This window comes from Onychomys torridus, chromosome 10, assembly GCF_903995425.1.
Source record: "Onychomys torridus chromosome 10, mOncTor1.1, whole genome shotgun sequence".
Lineage (NCBI taxonomy): Eukaryota > Metazoa > Chordata > Mammalia > Rodentia > Cricetidae > Onychomys > Onychomys torridus.
Genome location: NC_050452.1, coordinates 42125949 through 42150209, shown reverse-complemented (window position 1 = coordinate 42150209; position 24261 = coordinate 42125949). Strand labels below are relative to the sequence as shown.

The 24261-nt window shown below is 44.8% G+C and overlaps 1 protein-coding gene across 3 annotated transcripts in view; it reads right to left on the bottom strand.

Annotated features, from left to right (window-relative positions):
- The window catches only part of Atp8a1 (ATPase phospholipid transporting 8A1), a 224799-nt gene extending 202880 nt beyond the window's left edge, over nt 1-21919 (bottom strand). For all 3 annotated transcript variants that reach the window (XM_036201199.1, XM_036201202.1, XM_036201198.1), the window contains exon 1: nt 21603-21919. In XM_036201199.1, coding sequence (XP_036057092.1) covers nt 21603-21651 — 49 coding nt within the window. In that variant the 5' untranslated portion in view covers nt 21652-21919. The remainder of the gene's footprint in view (nt 1-21602) is intronic.
- Nucleotides 21920-24261: the final 2342 nt, after the last annotated feature.

The following is a 24261-nucleotide window of genomic DNA, read 5'->3' as shown; positions in this document are numbered from 1 at the left end:
ACACACATGTGTGCACACATGATGTATATTACAAGTGAGAATAACAGATGTATAGATGCCCCTAACTTAGGCAGCAAGGCTGGATAAGGAGTAAAAGCGCACCTAAGTATTGACTGGGTGTGTTGCTCTAATATAGGGAGGTAACATAAACTACACCAACATAGACATAACATAAACCCATGCACTAAATGTTTACTAAATTTTCTACTTTGATATAAGGTATCCAGAAATACTCAGATGCTTGTAATCTTGCCCCTGTCACAACAGCCACTAGTATACTTTCCTATAAGGACCTGCTTTTTCCATACATAGTAGATAGCATTTTTCTTTAAGGGCCTCTGTAGGAACAAATCTAAAAATAGACAAGTGTGAAAACACATCAACATCATTTGTCTACAACAGGAAGAAAATAATGGCTATACATTTCCTGAAGTCACGCTGAGCTGCATCAAGCTCTCAAAGTAGTACTACGAATCCTAAGTGGAAAATACTAGAGAAAAAAAAAATCCCTGATGTTCAGAACAAAACACTATCCATAAGCAGAACTCTATGAAGATCGATGGCATGCCCAGTGTTGGGCCTCACACAGACTAAGTCCTCAGTCTCTGTGGTGGCCAGATTTGGAAAGCATCCTATAAAATGAATCACGTTGGGCAAGTTGAGTTATTAGAAGTGGCAATAAAGCATGTACTAATGCTAACATCATGCTCAACTGGGAAAGCATGAAATACAGTGAAAGGTGGAGGGGATTCAATGACGTCTCCTTGGGAACATCCCACAGACCACTTGGTCTTCAAGAAGAATGAACAACCCACTACCGAGCAGACTGACTAGCACCAAGGGGGCTTCCATGGCAAGACATCTATCAGACGCCTCCTGGAAGATGCTAAAAGCATTGGCAGCTTGCCTAAGCCCCAGACTCTAAGAAGGTCTTGGGAAGAAGATGCTGATGGAGCTGTGCCTGTGGACTGGAGTCTAACTGGTGGGAAGGTGGCAAAGCAAAAAGGAAACACCAATACATGTAAAAGGACAAGGAATTTTGACAATCAAAGCAGGGAATGCCAGGCCAAGTCAGATACGTCTTCCACACTTCGGGACACATTTCAAGTTATCACCAGGACCCCCAAACGGGAGAAACCCAATTGACTAAGGCAACATGTTGCCTGACTGTGAGGGGCTCTGAAGAGAGGAGAAAACAGAGGAGCATTCAGACTCCACTTTTGGACAGAAAGTTCTAGAACCAGTTAAAGGAGACCCAAAGAGGCAGGACACAGGCTTATGTGTTCAAGAGTGAATGCATGCACAGGCACCCAAGAATGGAGAAAATGTACTTTTAAAAATGTGAAAAGACCACCAAAATGGTTTCCCCTTTCATTTGGGGTGCAAGAAACTGATGAGACAGGGCCGCTGCCCGAAATAGATGTGCAAAGTTAACCGATGACTAAAGCAGAACTTCACGACTCTTGTTTCACTTCGTTGTCTCTCAAGCAGCAGCATCTGAGACCAGGAAGAGCAGAAGAAACAGGAAGTAAAGCGAAAGGAGGACGGAGGGACTTTCTCCTTCTTGATGTTGTTTTAAGGTAGCACTTACAAGAATGTGTGTCTTCTAGCTAATCTCTCTCTATATATATCAGCTATCTATCTATCTATCTATCTACCTATTATCTATCTATCTATCTATCTATCTATCTATCTACCTATTATCTATCTATCTATCTATCTATCTACCTATTATCTATCTATCTATCTATCTTCTTTCTAGCTAATCTCTATCATCTATCTATCATCTATTATCTATCTATCTCTCTATCATCTATCTATCTATCATCTATCTATCTATCTATCTATCATCTATCTCCCTCCCTCTCTCTCTTTCCTTCTCTCTCTCTCTAGAACTGTGAGTGCCTGCATGATGGTTAAGTGAACTGTCATAACATAGAGCCATGGTGCACAACAGAGGGTCTAAAAAGGACAAACAATATAAAATAAAATGAACAATAAAAACCCCACTGTCCCCACATTCTCAAGAGCCAGATCTCATACCTCACAAGGCACTGTTTATAAATTAGGAAATTAGGAATCAACATATGTGCTCTCTGAGCTCACAGACCTGTGCTCATGTGTTGTAAAGGACTTGTGGAAATGTTTTGCACATGATTAATTTGGAAGTTAAGAAGAACATCTTCTATTCACACTGAGAATTCAGGAAAGACTGTGGAGGATTTAATTACCTCAAAGGAGCTATTTCAATATATACATAAATACAGGATACATGAAAAGGTGTGCCATTTTTAAAAGTGTTCTTTTTATTACCTAAGCCTGAACAATACTCCTATTGTCTCATAATTTAGAGGCCATTGTCAGTCAAAAATCTCATGCAAAGAAATAAGAGGATGGTTTAATGACCAGAAACCAGTAAACTTCCATAAATGAACTTCCTTCTTTTTCTTTCTTCATTTCTTCCTCTCCCACCACCCCCCACAGAGACAGGGTGGAACTCAGTATGTAAACCAGGCTGGCCTTGGCCTTGAGCTCACAGACATCTGCCTGCCTTTGTCTCCTGAATGCTGGGAATAAAGTTCACCACACCAAGCCCTTCATTTCTCAATTAAAAACAATAGCATACAGGAGATATAGATATAATGCAGCCCAGTGGTCTAGGGCTTGTCTATCAAGTGTGAGGTTCTGGGAAGGGGGACAGGAGACACAAACTAGCATCCTGTTACTATCCATGGCTGGGTAGTGACACAGACCCATAAGCAGGTGAAACCTGAAAAGTCCAAGCATGGGCCTTTCTTGGTTCCTGATTCCTTTCCTTCCCTGGTCTAGTACCTAATCCTAGGTATCAGGATCAACACAGTCCAGACAGGAGAGTCAGGCCTCTTCTGAGAACATGGACTTGTAATTCAGCAGTAGGGTCACCTGACTCAGCACCATGGCAATGTGGGTACCACATGCATGCTGCCATGGTTTGTATGTGGCTTAAGAGTGTCCCACAGTGGTTCACATGTTGAAATCTAATTACCATTGTGAGACATTAAGAGAATGAAACAATTTAGAGGTGGAGGCCTTGGGGATTCATTAGGAGTAGATAAACAAAGGGTGCAATCCCCACACCTGAATTAGGACTAGGTGAGGTTAGGGTGCAATCCCCATAACTGAATTCCTACGGTTTCACAAGTGAGGGAAGGATATCAGATCTCTCCTCTCCTCTCCTCTCCTCTCCTCTCCTCTCCTCTCCTCTCCTCTCCTCTCCTCTCCTCTCCCCCTCTTTCTCCTCCCCCTCTCTCCTCCCTCTCTCTCTCTCCTATCTAGTGCAATGTATCTTTCTCCACCATCTCCACACTCTGTAACCAAGGCCACACCAGATGTGGACTCTTAGTCTTGGACCTCAAGAACTATGAGCTAAAACAGACCATCTTTCTTCATAAAGTTATGTGGCTTCGGGGTTTCACTAGAGCAATGAAAATGGAACCCATATACATGCCACAGGCATGGAATGGCAAAGGGAGCAGACAGAGACAAAAGTCAAGGCAGAACTGGACAGAAGAAGAGCATTGACAACCCTCCCCACAGGTCTCAGCTGTGTCCCAGAGGCTCCCGTGGACAGAGTACATAAATCAGGGAACATTCTCAACTAAACTCCTGAGTTCAAATGGTGGGATAAGGACAAACAGAACATGAAATAATCAGAAGACAAGGTGGTGAACGATTCAACAAGTTGAAGTCCTATACGAAGGCCCAAGAAAGTCAACTGTGCAACTATAGCATAGGAGACGCTTGGCAGAGCAAGATGTGAAGAGAACACACGGGCTGGTGTGCTGCTGTTTGCTTAGAAAGAGCTACATGAGAAAAGGATGAGCCATCTCAAGAGGTGTGACAACCCCCCCTCCCCAGACAAGAAGGGACTCAAACAGGAAACAAGTCCTCAGATCACTGACAACATTCTCTATCTGATCTATTTTGCAAGAAATGGCTTTTCAGTTCTATCCCAACCCCAGAAATAATTCATCTTACCATTTAAAAGAATCTTATAGCCCTAGATAAGTACGACTCTCATCCCTTATCAAAGAGTCCTCTTTTAGGAGCTGATAGTATTTCAGAAGCTACATCTAGTCGAAATGCAGAGGACAGCTTACCATGGGTGCCTGTCCCCTATAGATCCATCTGCAGCAACAAGCTTGTAGTATAGTACCTTATCAGAGAAGGTACGGATGCTGCATCTATGAAGTCTCAATACATCTGATGAGGTAAACCTCTGGTGGTATTGTGTTCCCCAAAATATTGTGCACCCTAATAAACTTCTCTGGGGTCAGAGAACAGAACAGCCACTAGATACAGAGGCTAGAAAATGGTGGCACTCACGCCTTTAGTCCTAGCATTCCAGAGACGGAAATCCCGCTGGATCTCTGTGAGTTCAAGGCCACATTGGAAACAGCCAGGCATGGTGACACACGCCTTCAATCCCAAGAAGTGAGTCTTTAATCCCAGGGAATGATGGCAAAAACAGAAAGATATATGAGGCGTGAAGACCAGAAACTAGAAGCTATTGGCTGGTTAAGCTTTTAGGCTTTGGAGTAGCAGTTTAGCAGAGACCCATTTGGATGAGGACTCAGAGACTTCCAGTCTGAGGAAACAGGATCAGCTGAGGAACTGGCAAGGTGAGGTAGCTGTGGCTTGCTCTGCTTCTCTGATCTTCCAGCCCAATACCTGGCCTCAGGTTTGTTTTTATTAATAAGTACCTTTAAAATTCCTGCAACAAAGACTTCAATGATGAAAACCCCACCTGCCATGCTGATGTAGATGGGGGAAGCCTGACAGGGCTTCAGCTCTAAATGAAGAGCTATACAGGCCACTGCTGCGAGAGGGAGGGTTTGTCTTTTCCAGGAGTGAGCCCCCCCAAATGGTTATCCAGTACCAAGTAGTCACCCTAAAACATATACATACAAGCAGCAATAAATGGATTCAGCTGGTTACAGTTACACAATTATACATAAAATATGTATATTTTCATATATCTATAAAACACTAATAATGAAAGGAAAAGAGGCTGTGAATTTGAGAGGTGGAGGGAGAGGCACAGGAGGGGTGGAGGGAGGAGTGGGGATGATGTATTTATATACTTTTTCTTTTCTTCTTCTTTTTTGTCTGATGTAATCATATTTTAATTAAAAGCAAAAGAAAAAGACAATACACAAGGTCGTGGGAGAACCGGTCATCCAGGGCTAGCCCAGCAAGCAAGTTCTCAACAACTGGAACACAGAAAAGTAAGCCACTGAGTCACAGTGAATGCTTATAGGATAGTTAATTCCAGTGACTTCAGAAGCAATGCACTCTTAGGGAGACACCGCCGAATTACAGCTCTGAAGGAGCTAGCTAGCTCCTAGAAGATCCTGGGAAAATATTAACAAGCAACCATAAGGCTCAGTAATTGTTTCTTCTTTAGAGGTACTTACGCATTTTATAACACAAAACAGGCAGATGAATAATTGGCTCTAGCCTCATTTCACCTCATTTGAATACAAGCCACAGAACTATCTAAATAACATCACCTGGATGTCACATTTTTCTCAGGATGATTCACAGACATCTGAATGGCATCTGCTTCTTATCTCTGTTGTGATGTTGCAATAAGAATCAAAAATCTACCTTGATTCTTTTAAAACAGTATTTCAATCATAAAACAAAACAACAACAAAAAAACAAAACCCAGTGGACTAAAGCCTATCTGTCAATTACAACATTAATGGGGTGCGTCATCAGTAGGGCACAGAACATATATTCTATGTGCCAGAACAACAGTTTTACCCCTAAAAACCCTACCAAGGAGAAAGCTGCAGCACTCTGTCTGCCCATTTATTAAAGGTCATGTAGCTGCCTGGCATGCAAAACATTCAAGAGCACTGAAGGAAGCTGGAAGAATAGGAAAGCCATAAAGAAGCATTCCATCCTACTGCAACCAGGAGACTGGGTGTGGTACTGGGATGCCTGGCCTGCGTAAGCACGTGGGCAGGATTAAACAACCCAAGCCTGGTTAGATGAGACAATGCAAAGATCTAAGGGTTATGTGCACAGATCCAAGTAGGGCAGAGCTGGCATCCTTTAGCATGTCAGGATGTGGCTGGAAGAGGCGACAGGAACCTCCACTGGAGAGATTAAACCGGGATGTGTGAGTGACAGCTGGTGGGCTGCAGAACTTCCAAGACCCAGCACAGCTAGCTCTCAGTGACATTAAAGCAATAACACCTCCACGTGTGTGACACTACCAGCAGCCTGGAGCAAGCATGCTGAGAGGATGACATAAGCTTCCAGAACTTTCCTGACGCCAGGAGTAAACACTACCTGGTGCAGAATGGTTCTTCTCATGTCATGCCTGTTGGGAGTTCCTCACCCTCTCTGAGGTGCAGTAGGTTTAGCTCAATAATGGTGCCACCATCTGGTTACCATTACCCCAAGCTTGGACTCTCTTTTCAACACTCTATGTCTTTTCTATCAAGTTTTATCCTCAGTATGCCCCTTTATCATCATCTCTACTTGACTGTGGTCCAAGCCACTTACACCTCCTGTTTCCACCTCGTGTCCCAGCGTGAACTAAGACTCTCCGGGTCAGGCTCCATGGGCAGGAGCTTCCCCCAAATCCCAGTGTGTAACCAGACTTTCTCTCTTCCCTTTGCAACGGGCAGATGTGTCCTTAGCAGCTATTAATCCTCGGCCAAAGGAAACTGGTATTCACAAGCTATTCACAAAGTATTGACCATGACGTTCCCAAGGCCACAGTGCTTTTGAGAGGGTCGGGGCCAGTATCACTGCAGTCTTAGAGGGAATTCTAAGGGCCTCATCTCACTTTCTCTCAAAGGAATTTTTTATAATACACTTGTGCAAGATATTAAACAGAACACCTGTTTGGGTAAGTACTCCTGGGCATGGTGCCTGTCCTGGAGTGTGGTTGATATACCCACTGATTAGCTTACCTTATTTTTTGTTTTGTTTTAGTCTGCTTCCCTTCCTCCCTCCCTCCCTCCCTCCCTTCCTTCCTTCCTTCCTCCCTCCTTCCCTCCCTCCCTCCCTCCCTCCCTCCCTCCCTCCCTCCATTTTCCCTTCCCTCCCTCCCACCCTCCATTTTCCCTTCCCTCCCTCTCTCCCTCCCTCCCTCCATTTTCCCTTCCCTCCCTCCCTCCCTTTTCCCTTCCCTTCCTCCCTCTCTCCCTCCCTCCCCCCCCCCTCCTTCCCTCCCTCTTTATTTCCTGACAGAAAGAACATGAAGCTGGGTAGGTGGAAGAATCTGGGTAAGGGGAAAAAATACAATCAAAATGTAGTGTATGAAAAAAGTTTTAAAAGATGACAGAAATGTAGTGGGTAGCCATCCCAGCCTTGGCCTGGAAGTTCCAACCCCCATTGAGGCTTTGGTAATGGTCACGCCCACAAGGCGGGGCTGAGGGAGGAAGCAGAAGACCCAGGATCCAGGAGAAGTCTCTCTTGGTTCTGGGACCCTGGACACAGGAGGTAGACCGAGCAGAGTTCTCCAGAGAACACCACCGGACTGCGCCATACCTTTGCCAGACCCTACAACCTACCCCTTCATTTGTAAGTTACCCCACAAAATAAACCTCCCTTTTAACTACGTGGAGTGGCCTTAATAATTTCACCAATACAGAGATGTGGGTGAGCACTGAATGAAGGAGCCTTAGAGGTCTGTCACAAAATAAAAACACTTCACTTGTCTATGGTTTCCATGATCAACAGATGCCAACAAATAGATCAAAAACACAAGAAGCACAAATAGAAAAGACGCCATTGGTTTGCATTAGTGGATAGATGTTTTTTGTTTTTTGTTTTTTTGTTTTGTTTTGGTTTTTCGAGACAGGGTTTCTCTGTAGCTTTGGAGCCTGTCTTGGAATAGCTCTGTAGACCAGGCTGGCCTCAAACTCACAGATATCCATTTGCCTCTGCCTTCCGAGTGCTGGGATTACAGGCGTGTGCCACCACTGCCCGGCTATGGATGTTTTTCTTAAAGACACTTCCAGTTGAACATATGGAAAGATGCCTGCCCTAAGGAAATCTGTCAAGCTCAGTAAAAGCCTTGGCCTTCGGTATTAGCCAACATTAAAATATATAGGAGATTGTTTCACAAGCTTCAATAATAAGTTCCACGGGGAGAGTGACTTAATAGCACCAGGGGAAATTCAACTTGGCATCTGGGGAAATTAAGAGGGATTTATTTTTTTCCCTTTGCTAATTATATTCACTTTGTAGTTAATGAAAAGTCAACCTGTGCAGTGATAGTTTTCTGATTTAAAAAAATAAAATAAAAAAGGCCAGACATAAGTGACTCTTTGGTGTTGAACTGAGCTAATAACTCGGAACTTTTTCCTCTTCTGCTGGCTTAAGAAAAAGTTAAGATCTTGTTGCTGAAGACACTTTGGACACATTCTTTAGAGGAATCAATATGGATCCGACAGGAAAGCCTCCTCCCTGAGGAGTAGCTCTCACAGCATCAGAAGGAGCCACAAACGCTGCCAATGGAGAAAATCAGTCAATAGTCCTCTGATGCCTGAGGACCACAAAGACCAGTATGGCGAGATACTCCTAAAGGTGCAGTCACGGCACTCATCCCTTGGTGGTAACCAAGATCTACCTAATTGGCCATAAAGCCTGTTCAGTAGGAGGGAATCCATCCCTGGCACTCTAAACTTAGCCAACCACTCATGGCTGGTGAGGCCATGGGATCCAGAGGAGAGCCTACTTCTGACACTTCCATAAGCCTGTCTTCTTTCTCACTGCGTTCTGTACTTACTCGTGTACCTACAGATAAGTACAGTTCTCACCCCTTATCAAAACAAACAAACAACAAACAAACAAACACAAAGCAAACCCCTCCCATTTGCAGCAGAGAGACCTCATTACCGAAAGCCACAACTAATCAAAATGTTGAGATCAACTGATCTTGGAGTGCTTGGAGTTCCAGTTAGCACACTTCCAACCCAACCCCTACACTTCAGACTCAAGACGCAGCGGACATTGTACAAGACGAGGTGGAAAGACTGCAAGAGCCAGAGGACCAGAGCATCTGCCTTTAGATAGTCTCTCCTTTGAGAGACAGGGGGAGGAGGGTGTTAGGGAGAACGGAGGAGATAACAGGAGTACTTAGGGGGAGGAGTGGTAAATGAATGCAATCAAGACACATTGTGTGAGACTCTCAAAGAACTAATTAAAATATTGCACCATTAAAAGAAAAACAAACAAACAAACAAACAAGAACAACAACAATCCAGGGCCAGCCAGAAGGCTCAGCAGATAAAAGTGTTTGCCCTGCTAGCCTGGTGATCTGGATCAATCCCCAGAATCTATGTAAAAATTCAGTGAGCAACCCATTTACACAAGGCTGTCCTGACTTCCATCATACACACACACACACACACACACACACACACACACACACACACACACACGTAATAAATACTTGTTTTAAAAGTTAAAGGAAATTCCACTGAAAATTAGAAGTCACATTATTATGAAATAAAGGGACATTTTAAAATGCATAAGCGAACAAGGATAGACATGACTACAAGAAAAAAATTAAAATGAATAGTACCAGAAAGGTTGGACACAATGCATTCCATTCAAGGTGGCCTGGTATCTGTTTTCTAATCTCAGAGTTTTGAAATAGGACCCCTCATCTCTAGCAGTGGCCACCATCCACATCCTGAAGCCAGACCTGACACTCACTTAGGTAGCCACAGAGAAACCACACAGGTCAAATTAAGAATTTAAAACAGTGGGGAAGAGGGGACCTTATCTCAGCAAGTCCCGGAAGCAAGTGAACTGGGATGTGAAGTATGTTCTCACACTGTGGATTAACCTGTAGTGAAGACCATGGTTGGATGAACTGATGACTGCAAAAAGTATCTATGAGAATATATTCACTGGACATAAAGTTGCCGAAGATATTTCAAAGACCCTTTTGCCAAGTTGCTAAGCTTACCCCTCCTGTCCTTTAGCTGAAAAAGAATACATCTCTGGCCTTCAAATACAGGATGGATGTAACAGTTATTTCTATATAAGAAGAGCATGAAGGTTAGCAAAACAGGAGAACTGGCACCACTCATTGACAACAAGCTCACAGAGTGACTAGAACATAGCAAAAAATAAACTGTGTGTACCTTGCATTTGATCATATTGAACTGGATAATCAATTCAGAATTTGAGAGAAAAGCTTCCAAACCAAATAGTTGAATATCATCACATGAACTTGACCATTCCTGTGAAGGGCAATTAAAAGGAGTAAAATTAGACCCATCCAGGAACTGGATGCTAAGATTAAGATTTTACCAGTCACATCCACATGCTCTTGGATTCTTGGCTAGTAACCTGTGTGGCCTTCCACACCCTCTTCCTCATCTTTTCTGCCATCCTGTGAACTCAAGGATCTACGCCACAGTATTAGACACTGCTGCACATCACTGTCACCTAAGGAATGACAAAGAATATCTGACCTATATGGACTCGTCTGGGCTTGAGAATAGTTTAGAAGTCCCCAATATGACCATGAAGCCAGCACTGAGTGACATTTAGGTGCACAATGTGGCTGTGAAAAAAAACCACAGTTCACACACAAGTGGCCACTGCCTTACCCATAATGAGCAAATTTTGCACTTGAGATGGTAGGCTGTTTTCCCATGTCATTTCTCTAACATCAGCTCCCAGCAGTGTCAATAAACAAAAATAGTAAAGTGGACGGAGTTTACCTGAGAACATTTATTACAATTCTGGCAGAGTGAACTCAACACATCCCTAATAAGGCACAACACACCAAAATCTGGTAAGACTTATGCAGGGAGATGTTTCATTTCTTTGACCCTCAGAGATAGCACATGGCCTGAAGTAAAGAAAAGGAACGAGATACACTAAAGAATTGGAAAGGGTCAGCTGGTCCCAGCTACTGAATGCCACCAGGGGAACAGAAGAGATTCAGGAGCTGTGGTCATGGCAATGGATGCCCTCAGCACCTAAGCTCTGCCACTCAAAGTCAGTGTGTTGAGATGAGCTGTCCAGGAGCAGCAGCGGGGAAAACGCAGACAGTGTCATTCAGAGGCCTTGGTAGGTCTGTCTGGATCAGCGTCGGAACTGCCCACACGTGCAAAGGCCTGGAGTCCATGCTGTGTCAGGTACCAGCATCTTGAATGAAGAGAGGGTATCTGTTCCTCTGGCTCCACCAATCACTGTGACAGGCACTGAGGATCGGGGAAATTGTGGCAAGATGTTTGCATCCTGTGTGTGTTCGCGTGCGTGCATGTGTGTGTGTGTGTGTGTGTGTGTGTGTGTGTGTGTGTGTGTAAATATTTTTAAAACAATACTTTATGTATAGCAGTGCAATGTACATATTAAGTAATGATTTAATAGCTTTAAACCAAAGAAAAATGAGAAAAACTTTGGGTTACAATCCACCACCCCCCGCCCAGAACAAATTTAAAAAAGCAGCAAACCACACCTTCCATACAATCACGAAGTTCTCAGCATGTGCTCTGTGGGCCTCCTTCCCTTTTCCCACACTCCCTGCTACCTCTGTTTCCCCGTTGTGGTCTCCCTGCTCTAGTTTCTTTTCCTCTTTCCAGCTCCACGCGTCCTTCCGCACACCACCCCACACTTCCTAGTCACCTATTATTACCTTCTCTTGTCTCCTTTCTAAACTTTATTCATACTTACGTCTGTTCACATATACATACGATTACATTACAGCCAAGATCGACATCCGAGAGAGCACATGTAAGATCTTGTGTTTCTGAGTTCAGGTGCCTCTCTCAGTAGTATACTTTCCAGAAGTATCCATTTCCTTGCAAATTTTGTGATTTAATATTTCTTTATGGCTGAATAATATTGCATTGTACATATGTATCACATTATTAGTATCCATTCATCTGTTGATGGGCCTCTAGGCTGGTTCTGTTTCCTTGACATCATGAATATATCAGCAGAAACCATGGATGTATAAGTTTCTACCAGTCCCTTGGGTATCTGTCCACGAGTGCTATAGATGAGTCATGTGATAGTTCTTTTTGGAGGAACCCTCGTACTCGTTTCTATAACGGCTGTACTAGTTTGCCCTTCGCAGTCAGAATGGCCATCATAGACAAATGTTGGAGAGGATGTAGGAAAAACAAAAACCAAAACCAAACAAAAAAACCCCAACCTTCTATTGTGTCCTGTTTTAAAAGTATCAAGTCAGAGCTCTGTAGATTATCAAGACAGGGGTTAGACCAAATCTCCACGGGAGTAAGGAGGGGCCAAGAGGAGAAAAGATGGCTGCAGAGGCGGAAATGTCTTTTACATCAGGTTCACTTGACCTTGGCAACCAGAGTTTTGGCAGGGCCAAAAGCTCAAGCCTTCCAGAATGGAGTCAAAACAAAGCAGCCTTTGGATTCACTACCCCCCCACCCCACTCCCCTTCACCCTCCCACCCTCATCCCCCCTCACCCCCACTCTCACCCCCCACCCTCCCACCCGCCCTGCCACACACCTCAGTTTGCTTGCATCATTAAAGCTAATCCAATACTCTACCTAAGCAGGTCTGACCCACTAAAGTGGTTCCCTGGTCCAGAACACAGGCTAGCTTTGGCTTTCTTGGCAGTGTCTGCCTCAACTGTCTATCACCTGACTAACCTGATACCATTAAGCATGGTCCCAGAAGGCTCAAGATGGGCCATCTTCAAAGACAGTGTGCACAAAATAATGAATAAAGGTTTAACTTAACACTGACACCTTTCTTTGCCAAGGCAATTAGAGGTGTAAATAATCCATGAAGCCCGGTTCTACTGTCCCTCAGACCAACAAGGGTGAAGGTGAAAAGGGCCTTGTACATAAAAGCATGCGGTCAAAAGTTACATCTATTTCACACATACGTTATCAATTAAATAAAAATGAATAAAAGGAGAGGGAAGATGTCTTTTGTTTATTAAATCTATGTTTAAAAACCAAAAGCAAAACGAAAGGTTTTAAAAGACAGGATGCCACAATATGCTCAAATCAAATCCCTCATCGGACACAAGGGTCACGTCAAAAGCAGTGCCGTTGAGGCACTAACATAGTGTATGAGGTTTTATAAGGTCATGTGACTGCCTCCTGTTGTAAGGAAGGAAGCATGAAAGCTTAATCCCCACTGTACACGTGTGGTTTTTAATAAGCTGTATGAGCCACTGTTTTCATTATAAAATTGTATGCTGTGGGCCATTCTAGCCCATCCTACTGTGTTAGCACATGCCAGAGGTATTAACTGTAGTTCTGCTGTCCCATAGGGTGGCAACCTGTAGCTATGAGCATCTGATGCAGGCTCAGTCCAAATTGAGATACATTATAAATACAACATGTCCACCATACCTGTAAAATTTAGCACAAATAGTCAACGATGCTATCTCATAATATTATATAACAATTTATATAAAATTAACATGATGAAGTAAGTGGTAGTATTTTGGATATACTAGGTTAAAGCAAATATATAGTTATATATCATTTATGCTGATATTACATATTATTACATAAACTGTATCATTTATATTATGACATTTAATGTTTGAATAAAAGCAAATATATCATTAAGATTAATTTATCTGTTTCTTTTAAATTTCTTTTAGGTTTGTGAATGTTAAATTTTTATTCCTAGTCAATTTCCATTTACTACCGAATACTTGGCTTACATGTGAATTAGAGTAAATAGATGGTTTAACCAAGAGCTGGTTATTAAGTCAGTGGCTTCTACACAAAGAAGAACAGAGAGGGGGTGGGGAGGAGGGGCTGGGAGGACATAAAATAAAGAAATACATTGATTAATTAAAAAACAGAGTGGGTAAATAAACATGAAAACAGCCAAAAAGCTGTTAGGAGAAAGATCAGCAAGAGTAAGACAGAAGAATGTGTTCTTAAGTTGCTGTAGAGGAATTTGAGATTAGGTAACAAAACAGAGGACTAATGTAGAATGATGGAGACTGCTCTAGCTTTACTTACTATCTATTGCTGTGATAAACACCATGACCAAAAGCAGCTTGGAGAGGAAAGCGTTTATACGGTTTATAGGTCAGGAACAGGAGCTCAGGCAGGGAACAGGAGGCAGGGACTAAGGCATGGCGGAATGCTGCTTGCTGGCTTGCTCCTGATGCTTTTTTATACAACACAGGAGTACTGCCCAGGGATGGCACCATCCACAGGAGAATGGTCCCTCCCACAGCAATCATTAATCAAGCAAGTATCCCTGGTCTTGTCCACTGGTGAATCTGGTAGAGGCATTTTCACAGTTGAGGTTCCCTTTTCCCATATGACTCTACTTTGTATTGGCAGGAAACTAACTAGCACCCCATCTAAGGGGGGAAGAAAGAGATCGACACCAGAAAAATTCATGTGTATGTGTAAAGAAGCACCCCAAGCCACAACAAAAAAGAATCGGGTTATTAAATATATAAATATTAAATATACTGAATGGAGAGAAATTTGAGGAAAAAAATAAGATCACAACCTGATAACCTCACAAGACAGTGAAACTCTCAGAACTTAGAAACTCTTAGGACATTTTCTATGTCATCATAGAAAATGAAACCTAGAAGTACAGAAGAAAAATGTAAGTAAAAACTTGTCATCTGGAAAAGAAAAATGATATCAAAGGAAAAATTTTTAAGGAAAAAAATTAGAAGATAATTTCTTAAAAGGTAACTTGCAGGCTAGGGAACTGGTTCAGTCTGTCAAATGCTTGACTTGCAAGTACAGGAACCTGCATTTGACCCCAGAACTCAGGAGAAAAAAAAGTCAGGCTTAGTGGTGCACACTTGTACTCCCAAAGCTGAAGAAGTGGACATAGGCAGATCCCTGGAGCTCCCTAGCCAGAGAGCCTAGGCTCCTTGGGGAGTTCCAGACCAGTGAGAGACGCTGCCTCAAAACTGCAAACAAAGGGTGGATGGCTCCTGAGGAACGACATCTGGAACTGTCCTCTAGCCATACCTGTACATAGACAAGGTTAGCTTGTACACATGCAAAACTACTACTGACAGATGCAGTACAACCAAGGAAAAGTTCAAATCTTTCACCTACAGGAAGTTCTTAAAATTCAAGTATCATGTTTTCTCTCACGTATGAAATCTGAAAACAAAAAGATGTAAAAATAGGAAGAGGATTACGAGGGGGATGAGGGAGCCATCAAGGGGGCAGAAGAGAGGCCGTGAGGGTGGTGAATGTGATCTAAGTGTGGTCTGTGCAGGCAGGAAGATGCCACCACAGCGCTCATTGTTTCACAGAACCGTTACACACTAATAGGAAAGGAAACAGTAAGAAACAATAAACTTTGTATCAGAATACAAGTAAACAACTCAGAAGCAAATCAAATACTAAACTTATCCAAAAACATAAGTAGACTTACAGAGGTCACCTCCTGTGCTGTGTATTTATTAGAATAATAAAAAAAAATCCACTATGCTCAGAAGAACAAGTGATTATTAAATAATCAGAAGAACAGACACTTCTGATTATCTCCCATGGAAGTCTAAAGTAGAATAATCCTTCCAGCAAATCTGAAACATGTTTCAAAAGTTATTAAAACATAAAGAGTTTTGACCTAGACATCCCATTTCTAGAGACTTTGTCCAAGGAAATAATTCAAAATGGACACTATAGTATATGATGATGCCTATCCAAGAGTTTTTTTAAAAAAACAAAACAAAACAAAAAAACCTCAAATGATCTAAATAGACACCCAGAGAAAACTTCTAAGTAACCTGCAGGCTAGCCAAAATGCCAAACTCTAATAAAATTAATAACAGTCTCTGCATTCAACAAATACTGACTCCAAATATGTGTGGGTCATTGCTATAGGAAATCATCTTCACTCACCACCCTTTTTGTCCCAACTAGCTGGCGCACAGTGGATCTACTACACATGCTAGTCAAAGAATTGTTTTGAACTATTTCCTTGGGTAAATTCTGCTCCAGTTGCATGTGGTCTCCAGAGGCTGTTGAGTAGACACATGGTAGAAGGTAAATTGAAGAGAACATCCCTATGCAGCTGTAAGACATCCCCCATGACTCTGGGGAGACTTTTCTGAGATGTGGCTGTTGTGTCACTTATGGTTCTACAGGTAAGCCCAACAATCTGGCTGAGCGAGGGGAACTGCTTGTTCGGTCCATCAGTGCCCTCCCATCTGGGGTGATATAGTATACCAATGAACAAAACAGATAACAATCTCCGCCCTCGGGGAGCTTACAAGCCAGAGGATAGGAACCTGGAAAGGTTTGTTTGTTAGGAAGTAATAAAGAATGAAAGCCAAAGCCAAGAGCAGCCATTCCCACACTGACATTCATCCTAACAGAATCCTGAGCGGAGATGCACCCGGCAAACTCCTCACAGCCTTCACAAGCCTCCTCTGCCTGGGCAAAGTTTCCTGGGCTGTTAACCAGGCACCAGCATCAAGTTTCGCTGTCAGTGAACTGACAGAAGGTGGGGTGGAGTCTCTATATGTTAAGACAACCTAATTTAGTCTACTGCACTTAGTGTCTTCAGAATTACAGGAACCGAAATGACACACAGAGATTGGATCGCCATGCTTCCACCTGGTGATAAGCCCATATCCATGATTCTTTCATTCATCCTTTTTGTCGCGGCTCCCAACTAGCTGGCACACAGCAGGTACGCCACACAGGCTGGCCGAAGAAACAAGGCAGTTTAGCCATGTTTGGTCTAGACAACTGAAAGGGCGTCCTAAAAATTGTCCTTTATAGGAATTTATCTTGTTTCTTTTGTTGTCTTGGAAATAAATTGAACACAGTATTCTACATCATCACAAACAGTTTAAGGTGGCCATTTGCTAAGAGGAAAATGAAAACTTAGAGGTCCTAAATATATCACTTAGCATGTTTTAAACAACTATGACTAGTCTAACATTTCAGCATTGTAACACTCAACAGAAAATAACAGAAGCCAATGGGGGAGGTCTGCTTTTTGTTGTTGTTTTAAAATCCATTTCCTCAGTTTTCAACAGTATGAGGCTAACTATTTTGTAAAGTACAGGCTCTAAAATTGTTCCCGCACTCTTCAGGCAAGAGCCTTTGGCAGTCTGGGTACCTGGTTATGACTGAGCCTGTTGTTTGCCTAGTCGCCATTGTCCCTTTCACGTTAGTAACACAACACTGAGTAGTAATGTGCTCAGCTGGAAAACTCCATTTCCCAGCTTCTCCTGCAGATGGTACTGAACGCAAATGAGGCATCTGCCATTGTGTGGCACTTTCAAGAACATCTTTTATCCCCCTTCCATGGTTTTCTTGCGTGGAACTCCTACAAGAGAGCTGACACCCAGCCACTGTGCTGTTGACTTTACGAAAGCACATGTTCAGGATGGTAAAGTGGAAAGGCCTAGGGAGCCAACATCACTTAGGACTTCATGTGACGGGCATGACCGAACTTGATTGGTTACTTCTACGCTAGCTTTGGAGAGAGGAAAGGGTATTCTATGTGAGCCAACAGTATTTCAGTCTGTGATTATGAAAACTGTGTTCAGACACTCATTTGCTTTAGCTGGGATAGCAGGGAAGAAAGCTAAAAGTATTTAGCCTTCTGTTTTTATCTGTTCGTGCTTTCTGGAAAATATCTCACTGTGAATGTTTCACTATTATTTTTGAACTGAAGCTGCCTGAGTTTGATTTATTTCCCTGTTCCTGACTTCACTATTTCTAAGAATCTATAAAACACGTCAGATCTGTTTCTTTTTTTAATACCGTAGCCCAGGCTAGTCTAGAACTCACTGTCTAGCCCTGGCTGCCCTCGGATATACAGCAATCCTCTTGCCTCAGCCTTCCCAAGTGTTTAGATTATAGGTGTGAACAATCACACCCAGCAAAAGTGGTCAGTTTGTATGTGTTATGATTATAAAATCTGAATTAATCTCTTATTGTACCGAGCCTCTTTGGCTGGTTTGATAGCTTCCTGTCTACTAGTCAGGTTCAAGACTGTAAGGAGGAGTTCCTCAAATGTACTTCTCCAGCTCTAGAACATCAGTAAGCTCTCAGGTCCCAGCCCCACCTGCCTGTTCCACAGTCTCTTCAGGGTCCAGCCTTAGAAACTGCATTTTCATGCACTGAGACCTTATAAACATGAAAATATAAGAAGACTGAGAACTCCCTTTTCAGAAAACAAACAAAATGTGCGTGTGTGTGCGTGTGTGCGTGTGTGTGTGTGTGTGTGTGTGTGTGTGTGTCTGTCTGTCTGTTTCCTGCCCTTCATTCACTATAGAGTTCAGCCTCTGCGTTCCTGTAATCCCGGACCCCCCTCCTGTGAGGCCTCTGTCCAGGGTGCCCCCTCTACCTGTAACACCCTCTAGCCAGATCTACAGCAGACTCCTCCTATACCTCTGTCATGTCACCTTTGCAAGGAAGGCTAGCTCAACAAACTTCAACGTGCTCCTTGACTGAACCAACACAGGTCCTTTGGGACACCACTTTGTTCCAAGGATCTGGCTCCCCACTGGGCCTGTCAGTGACTGTGTATTAGTGTTATGCTGAAATGAGAAATTAGATTAGGCAAACTCTAAGATCTTGTCCAAATATTCAGCTCTCTATCCAGATGACTCATTTGGCATTCATAATGCTTTGATCCAGCATACTCCACCTGTCCAGACTTATACTCTCTCCCTGAAGTCTAATGTAAGCCATGTTCATTTGTATCATTTCTTTCAAGCCATTGTTATTACCTTCCCCTCTTTCTAGTTCTCAAATAGATCCAGTGCCCTTTAGAGACTGCTCGCTGCAGGCTAGCAGCATTCTGCACGACCTTTGAGCCTGTCATAAATGTAATTGTTCTAGCACACCCCTGGACCTCCTGTATCAGAATCTATATTTAACATGAACCCCTTGTGATTCTCCACACCCAAAGTTGGCACTACAAGAGGGCTCTGCAGTCATGCCTACTCACTTGCTCATACTAATAATGTGAGCACAAACCAAAGTCCTACACTTAAACAGGACCTATGCCACCCACGGCAAGCTCCATGTCCAATTAACAACCTACCCACTAAGATGACTTACTGCCTACTTTATTTACGTCTTTTCTTTACAGTTTGGTGGTAAACAATGTAGACGAGCACAGTAGTTGTGCATCTGGCCAATCTGGATTCAGGGAATAGAAATTCATTTAACTCACTCCAAAGGAAGTGAAACGGTTTAAGGCTACGTGGGAATTCAGAATTGAAAACTAAAGAAGGAGGGCAAAGGTCAGGCCTTTATGCCAGATCTTGCTTCCATTCTCTGATCTTTACCCAGTTTTTGCTGCCTCTTTGGGTATTATTTGCATGGCATACTACGGCCACCCATTCTCTCTCCCACAAGCCCATCCAGCTCTGTCCCCTCTTGCTTCGATTCTCATTCTGCCTCTAAGTTTCCTTTTCCCAGAAGTGGTATGCTAGCACAGGGAATCCTTTCGGTGAAACTGCAAGGTTACGAGCTTGTGAATCACTTCGGGATTGGCCGCCCTGGAGTTAGGAGCCCACCCTGCTCCAATCAGCTGAGGCTAAGAGGACTGTGGTTTAGAATAAGGCCCTATCCAGCATGCAGGCGCTGTCCAAGATTATTCCATAGGAAGCTGAGGGAGGCCAACCAAACAAGCCACACTTCCAGCCCACAGGGATACTGGCACTTAATAAGGTGAAATCAACCAATACGGAGCCGGGGAAGGGTCAGCCATCCACAGTAGGATGACCCCGACACTGCGCTGGATACGTGGGACTACACAGCCTCGATAAACAGTATCGCTTGTTTTCCCAGAGCTCCTGACACAAGTGTGCCACTGAACTAGCTGTTTGACTTTGGTCAACTCACTAAGCCATTCTGGGCCCAATTTCCTCAACCACCACACTCCAGTTTCAACAGCCTCCAGAAAGTGTTGCAAGATCCCATAAGGCAATTGTGAAAGTGCTTTGAACGATACAGGTGCCAACCAAAAATACTGCAGCCTTTCAAATACTAATGCAATTCTCTCGTGACACAAGCATTATGCTGTTTTCAGATTTCTTCTCCCCTCCACTCCCCTTGAGATCCGATCATCCATCAGTTACTATTATTTGAAAACACCAACTAGTATGGTAATATTTCCAACATCAACTATCCTCACTTCGAGGCGTCCATGGCTCAAACGGTGAGTGCATTCATTTGTTTCACTCAAAAAAGAAAAAAAGAAAAGAATATGTTTATGTACTAAATCCTTAAGTAAGATACAGGTCAATTTTGACTTTCGTGTCTTCTGACACAGCAGTTTAATTTAATATTTTCCTGTCTCTTCGAATCAGAAAACCTTATCTATTAGAGCCCGGAATCCCTATTTTTCACAAGAGAGCGAGCGGTTACAGCTCTTACTGCACCGCCTGCCTTCCCCTCCAACCGGGAATCCTGTTCTCCTCACTTCTACCCACTACCCTCCCATTAGAACCTCTTTATCATCTACCGCACAGTCAAGGATAAGGATGGGGGCAGGGATGAGAATCGGTGACCACAACAAGGTAGACTCCTTCTCAAAATCGCGCTACCACATCCTCTTACATGGAGCGTTCAAGGGCAGGGTTACAGTAGTGGAAAAACAATCGGAAGAAAATAAAAGTATAGCGGTTTAGCTTTGCACCATCAAAACCCAAGGATGTTTACTGAATGCCTGCCACACGCCCGGCAGGAGGCAGAGGGCTCCTCAGTCAGGTGGCACAGCATTTCAGCCTTTCCCAAAGCGCCCTTGTCCATAACCTAGGGCATCTGTTGCACACTTCCTACAAGTGGAGCCACTCAACAGCTGGCCCTGGGTGGAGCAAAGAAAGCAGCATGCACCTTACTCAAAATCAGCTCAGCCGGCCAAAGTGCAGGTTTCAAGCAAAAAGAAAAACAAAAATGAAACCTCGCACTAGAGCCTGGTGAGCCGCAGGGGGCAGAGCTGCCGAGACTGGAACGCCGCCGGGTACCCACTGAGCACCCAAACCCAATTAAGGCTCCACCGGCCCAAGAGAGGCTGGGAACTATGGATCAAAGAATCGCGACGCCTGGGAATGGCAAACCGGCTCTTCGGGAAGCCGCGATGTGGGGGCAGCACAACAGTGGGTGCTGGAGGAGGCCGGGGACAGTGGGTTGGGGGAATCTATTCATGGGGATGGGGAAGCTGACTGGGAACAGGAAGATTGCAAAGATTGCGCGCTATTGGGGAGGAGGGGGGCGCGCGCCGGGGGTGGGGGTGGGGGGCGGGGAGCCAGGCGAGTGCGCTGGGAGGCAAGGACCGAACAGTCGCGTTGCGGTGTAAAGGCAGCTTTGGGGCTCCCGCCAGCCAGCGCACAAATTCGTAGGTTTTGGATTCTGGAAAGCGTTCGCTAGTGCACTTGAAGGCAAAGCTGGCGGAAGGGTCCACTGGGGATCAGGGGCGACAACAAGACTGCTGGGAGCGGGGAAGAGAGGGGACGAGACGTCTCTTCCCAGACACACACACACACACACACACACACACACACACACACACACACACACGCACACACACACATCGGACTCCAGGCTGTTCGCAGCTGCCCCAACGCGCGCTGGGCGCACAGCCTCCTGCTGCGGCGGCCACTCACCTTCCGCCCGGGAGCGGATCTCCGACACGGTTCTCCGCATGGTGGGCATCGCGGCAGCCCCTGCAGGTGGGTCTCGGGCGGGGACCCTGCACCTGTCACGGCGCCTGGCGGGCGGGAGAGCAGGCTGCGCCGCGCCGAGGGCTCAGCTGCCGCGGGGCCGCGCCTCCCACCCAGGGCAGCGTCGCCAGCAGGAGCCGCCTGGGCACTCGAGCCGCGGGAGGAGGAAGGCGACGAGGGAGCTACGACCGCAGAGCCGCCTAGGTCTCCCGCAGCGGCGGAGGGGCGGGCTCGAGGGGCGGAGCCGGGGCCGGCGCCGGGGGCGGGGGCTGGGGTGCGCGCGCTCACTCGCTGCAACCCTGGAGTGGGACGGGGACGGGCGCACCGGAGCCTCCGGGTCCCGCCCAGTTCGGGCCGTACCATCCGCGGGGAGGGGACGTCGAGCTAATATTCTCGGTCTCTAGGCCCACCTCGGCCTTCTTCGAGGCCAGGACTAATGTTCCAAGTCTTCATAAAAGAGAGAAAGAGCTACTCTAGAGTCTGGAAGCTCTGATACCCCTCCCAGCCACCTTCTGGCTCTGCAACGCGATGGAACCGCCGGTTTTTAGCGCCCCGCGGTTGGGTTCGCTGTGGGCTGGCTGAGGCTGGGGCTGTGAGATAGTCAGGGTGACGTCTCTGCTGGTGTGGGGGACCCTGCCTGTCTAGGTGGAATCCTAGCCTAGATAAACTCTCAGGCTGACTCCTGGCCTGAGCTGCACTTGAACCCTCGCTAGTAGCAGGCTGTGAGACCTGAAGCCCTGAAAGCCGCTCCTTCTCTAGTCTAGGAGGCTTATAACCTAGCATCCAGGGTGGCTTGGAAGCCGGTACTTCCCACCGGTTCATCCTCTACAACCTGTTAAGGCTCTGAAATTGCAACCAAACCGACTGTTGGCCACTTGGTTAACCAAGCAATTCAGTTGTTTGTGGTTTCTGCTCCAGAAAGTTCGAGGCAGTAGCTTATCCTCAAGGCTTAGTGGTGCGTTAGTATATAATCCATAAAGATGTTAATTCCTAGTCCTTACATCCTAGAGAACAGCACGACCTCAGTACTTTTTATTTTATGTAGTAAAATCCACTCTAACAAGTCAAAACAAAAGCAGTGTTTTTAATCTGTTCCTGCGATCGTATGAGGGAGGCTTTGTGTCTAGCAAGCTCCTGAGCTGGGAAGGAAGGAATAACCAGGTACAAGCAACTGGCTTAGTCCCTCTTCCTGTATTGTTCTTCTGGACACCCAGTAGAAGGGGTTTCAAACCAAGGCCTTTCATTTGTGTTCCATTCAGATCTGGGAGAGAGAAACAGGGAGAGGTTTAACTTGAGAGAGGTGATTGCAACTCGAGCATAAGGAAAAAGATCAATAAAATCTGCTAACAGCATCTTCTCTCCTTTTGTGGTTATTTCCTTTACTTCCCGCAGGTCGCACAGGCTCATCAGAGCTCTACCTCACATTAATACCCAGGCGGTCAATACATATTTATGAGGAACTCACTCTGCTTGTCTCATATTCATAGGCTGGGACCAGAACAAAGAAAATGTATCTCCAGTGTTCTTGGAATCTCTCAGGTTAGAGCAGACTCAAACATAAATGACATCCGTGCCAGCGATGGCCCTAATTTAAAACTACAGTCTGTTGAAAGAATGAAAAACCGAATACAGCCTTATCAAGACTCATCACTGGACATTTTCACTCCTCTTAGGCTCCACGATGGCCTGGGGGAAAGCAGGCTTCCTCTTGACTGATATAAAAGAGTCGTCGACAAAATAAGTGACTAAGAACAAGGGGGAAAACCAGCTTGAAAAGTAAGCAGTCATATGGGGGAGGGGGTAGTAGTTTCTGACTAACACTTTGCATGAGGATTTTATAAACCCATGGCTTAGCAAAATGACCTGTTTTATTATACCTGATTTATGAGCAATCTCTTGTAATTCCTTTGAGCCCTTCAGTGAGGTTCACTTCTGCATATTATTAACTGATAATAACTTTATAAAGGGGGTCCCAGCCTTACCTGTTTTCTATAGAGCCGTCTGATATGAGTGCATTAGCCAAGTTGACAGCCTAGGCCATTCACAGAGGAAATGAAAACAGTTTCTCATACAGACTAGACTGCAAAGATGCAGCCTGTGGCTCCCCTCTGCCTCCTTCCCACAAGTTCCCATCACAGAATCCATATTGGTAGGAGTTTCCTAACTCCCTCGTTTCCTGAAAATCTGCTCCTTCATGATTGCTAGAAAGCCATCCATTTTTAGGGTTCAGAACGGACACGGAGGTTGGGAATTGCACTAGTCTGCCCCTGCTTGGTTTCAGAGCTCAGGGAACTTCTCACCTTCCACTGTGTGAGACATGCATCCTGCCAGCCCCTGCTGCTTCTAGCAACATGACCTTGTTACAGAATCTGCAGTTGAAGCCAGACGTCAGCAAGTCATTTAAAAACTTTCAGGTCCTGTGACTACCTCGTCTGCTGATAGAAGGAAGCGGGTTATTTAAGGATAGCTGCCTTAAGGATCATTTTTTATTTATTCTGCAGAAAATACACATTAAATGCATGTTAGGGCATGGGCCAGAGTGCTGGGCTACGAAGGCACTCGGGGAAAGCTCGCTGGTGATGGCTGACACCCATTCCAGCCA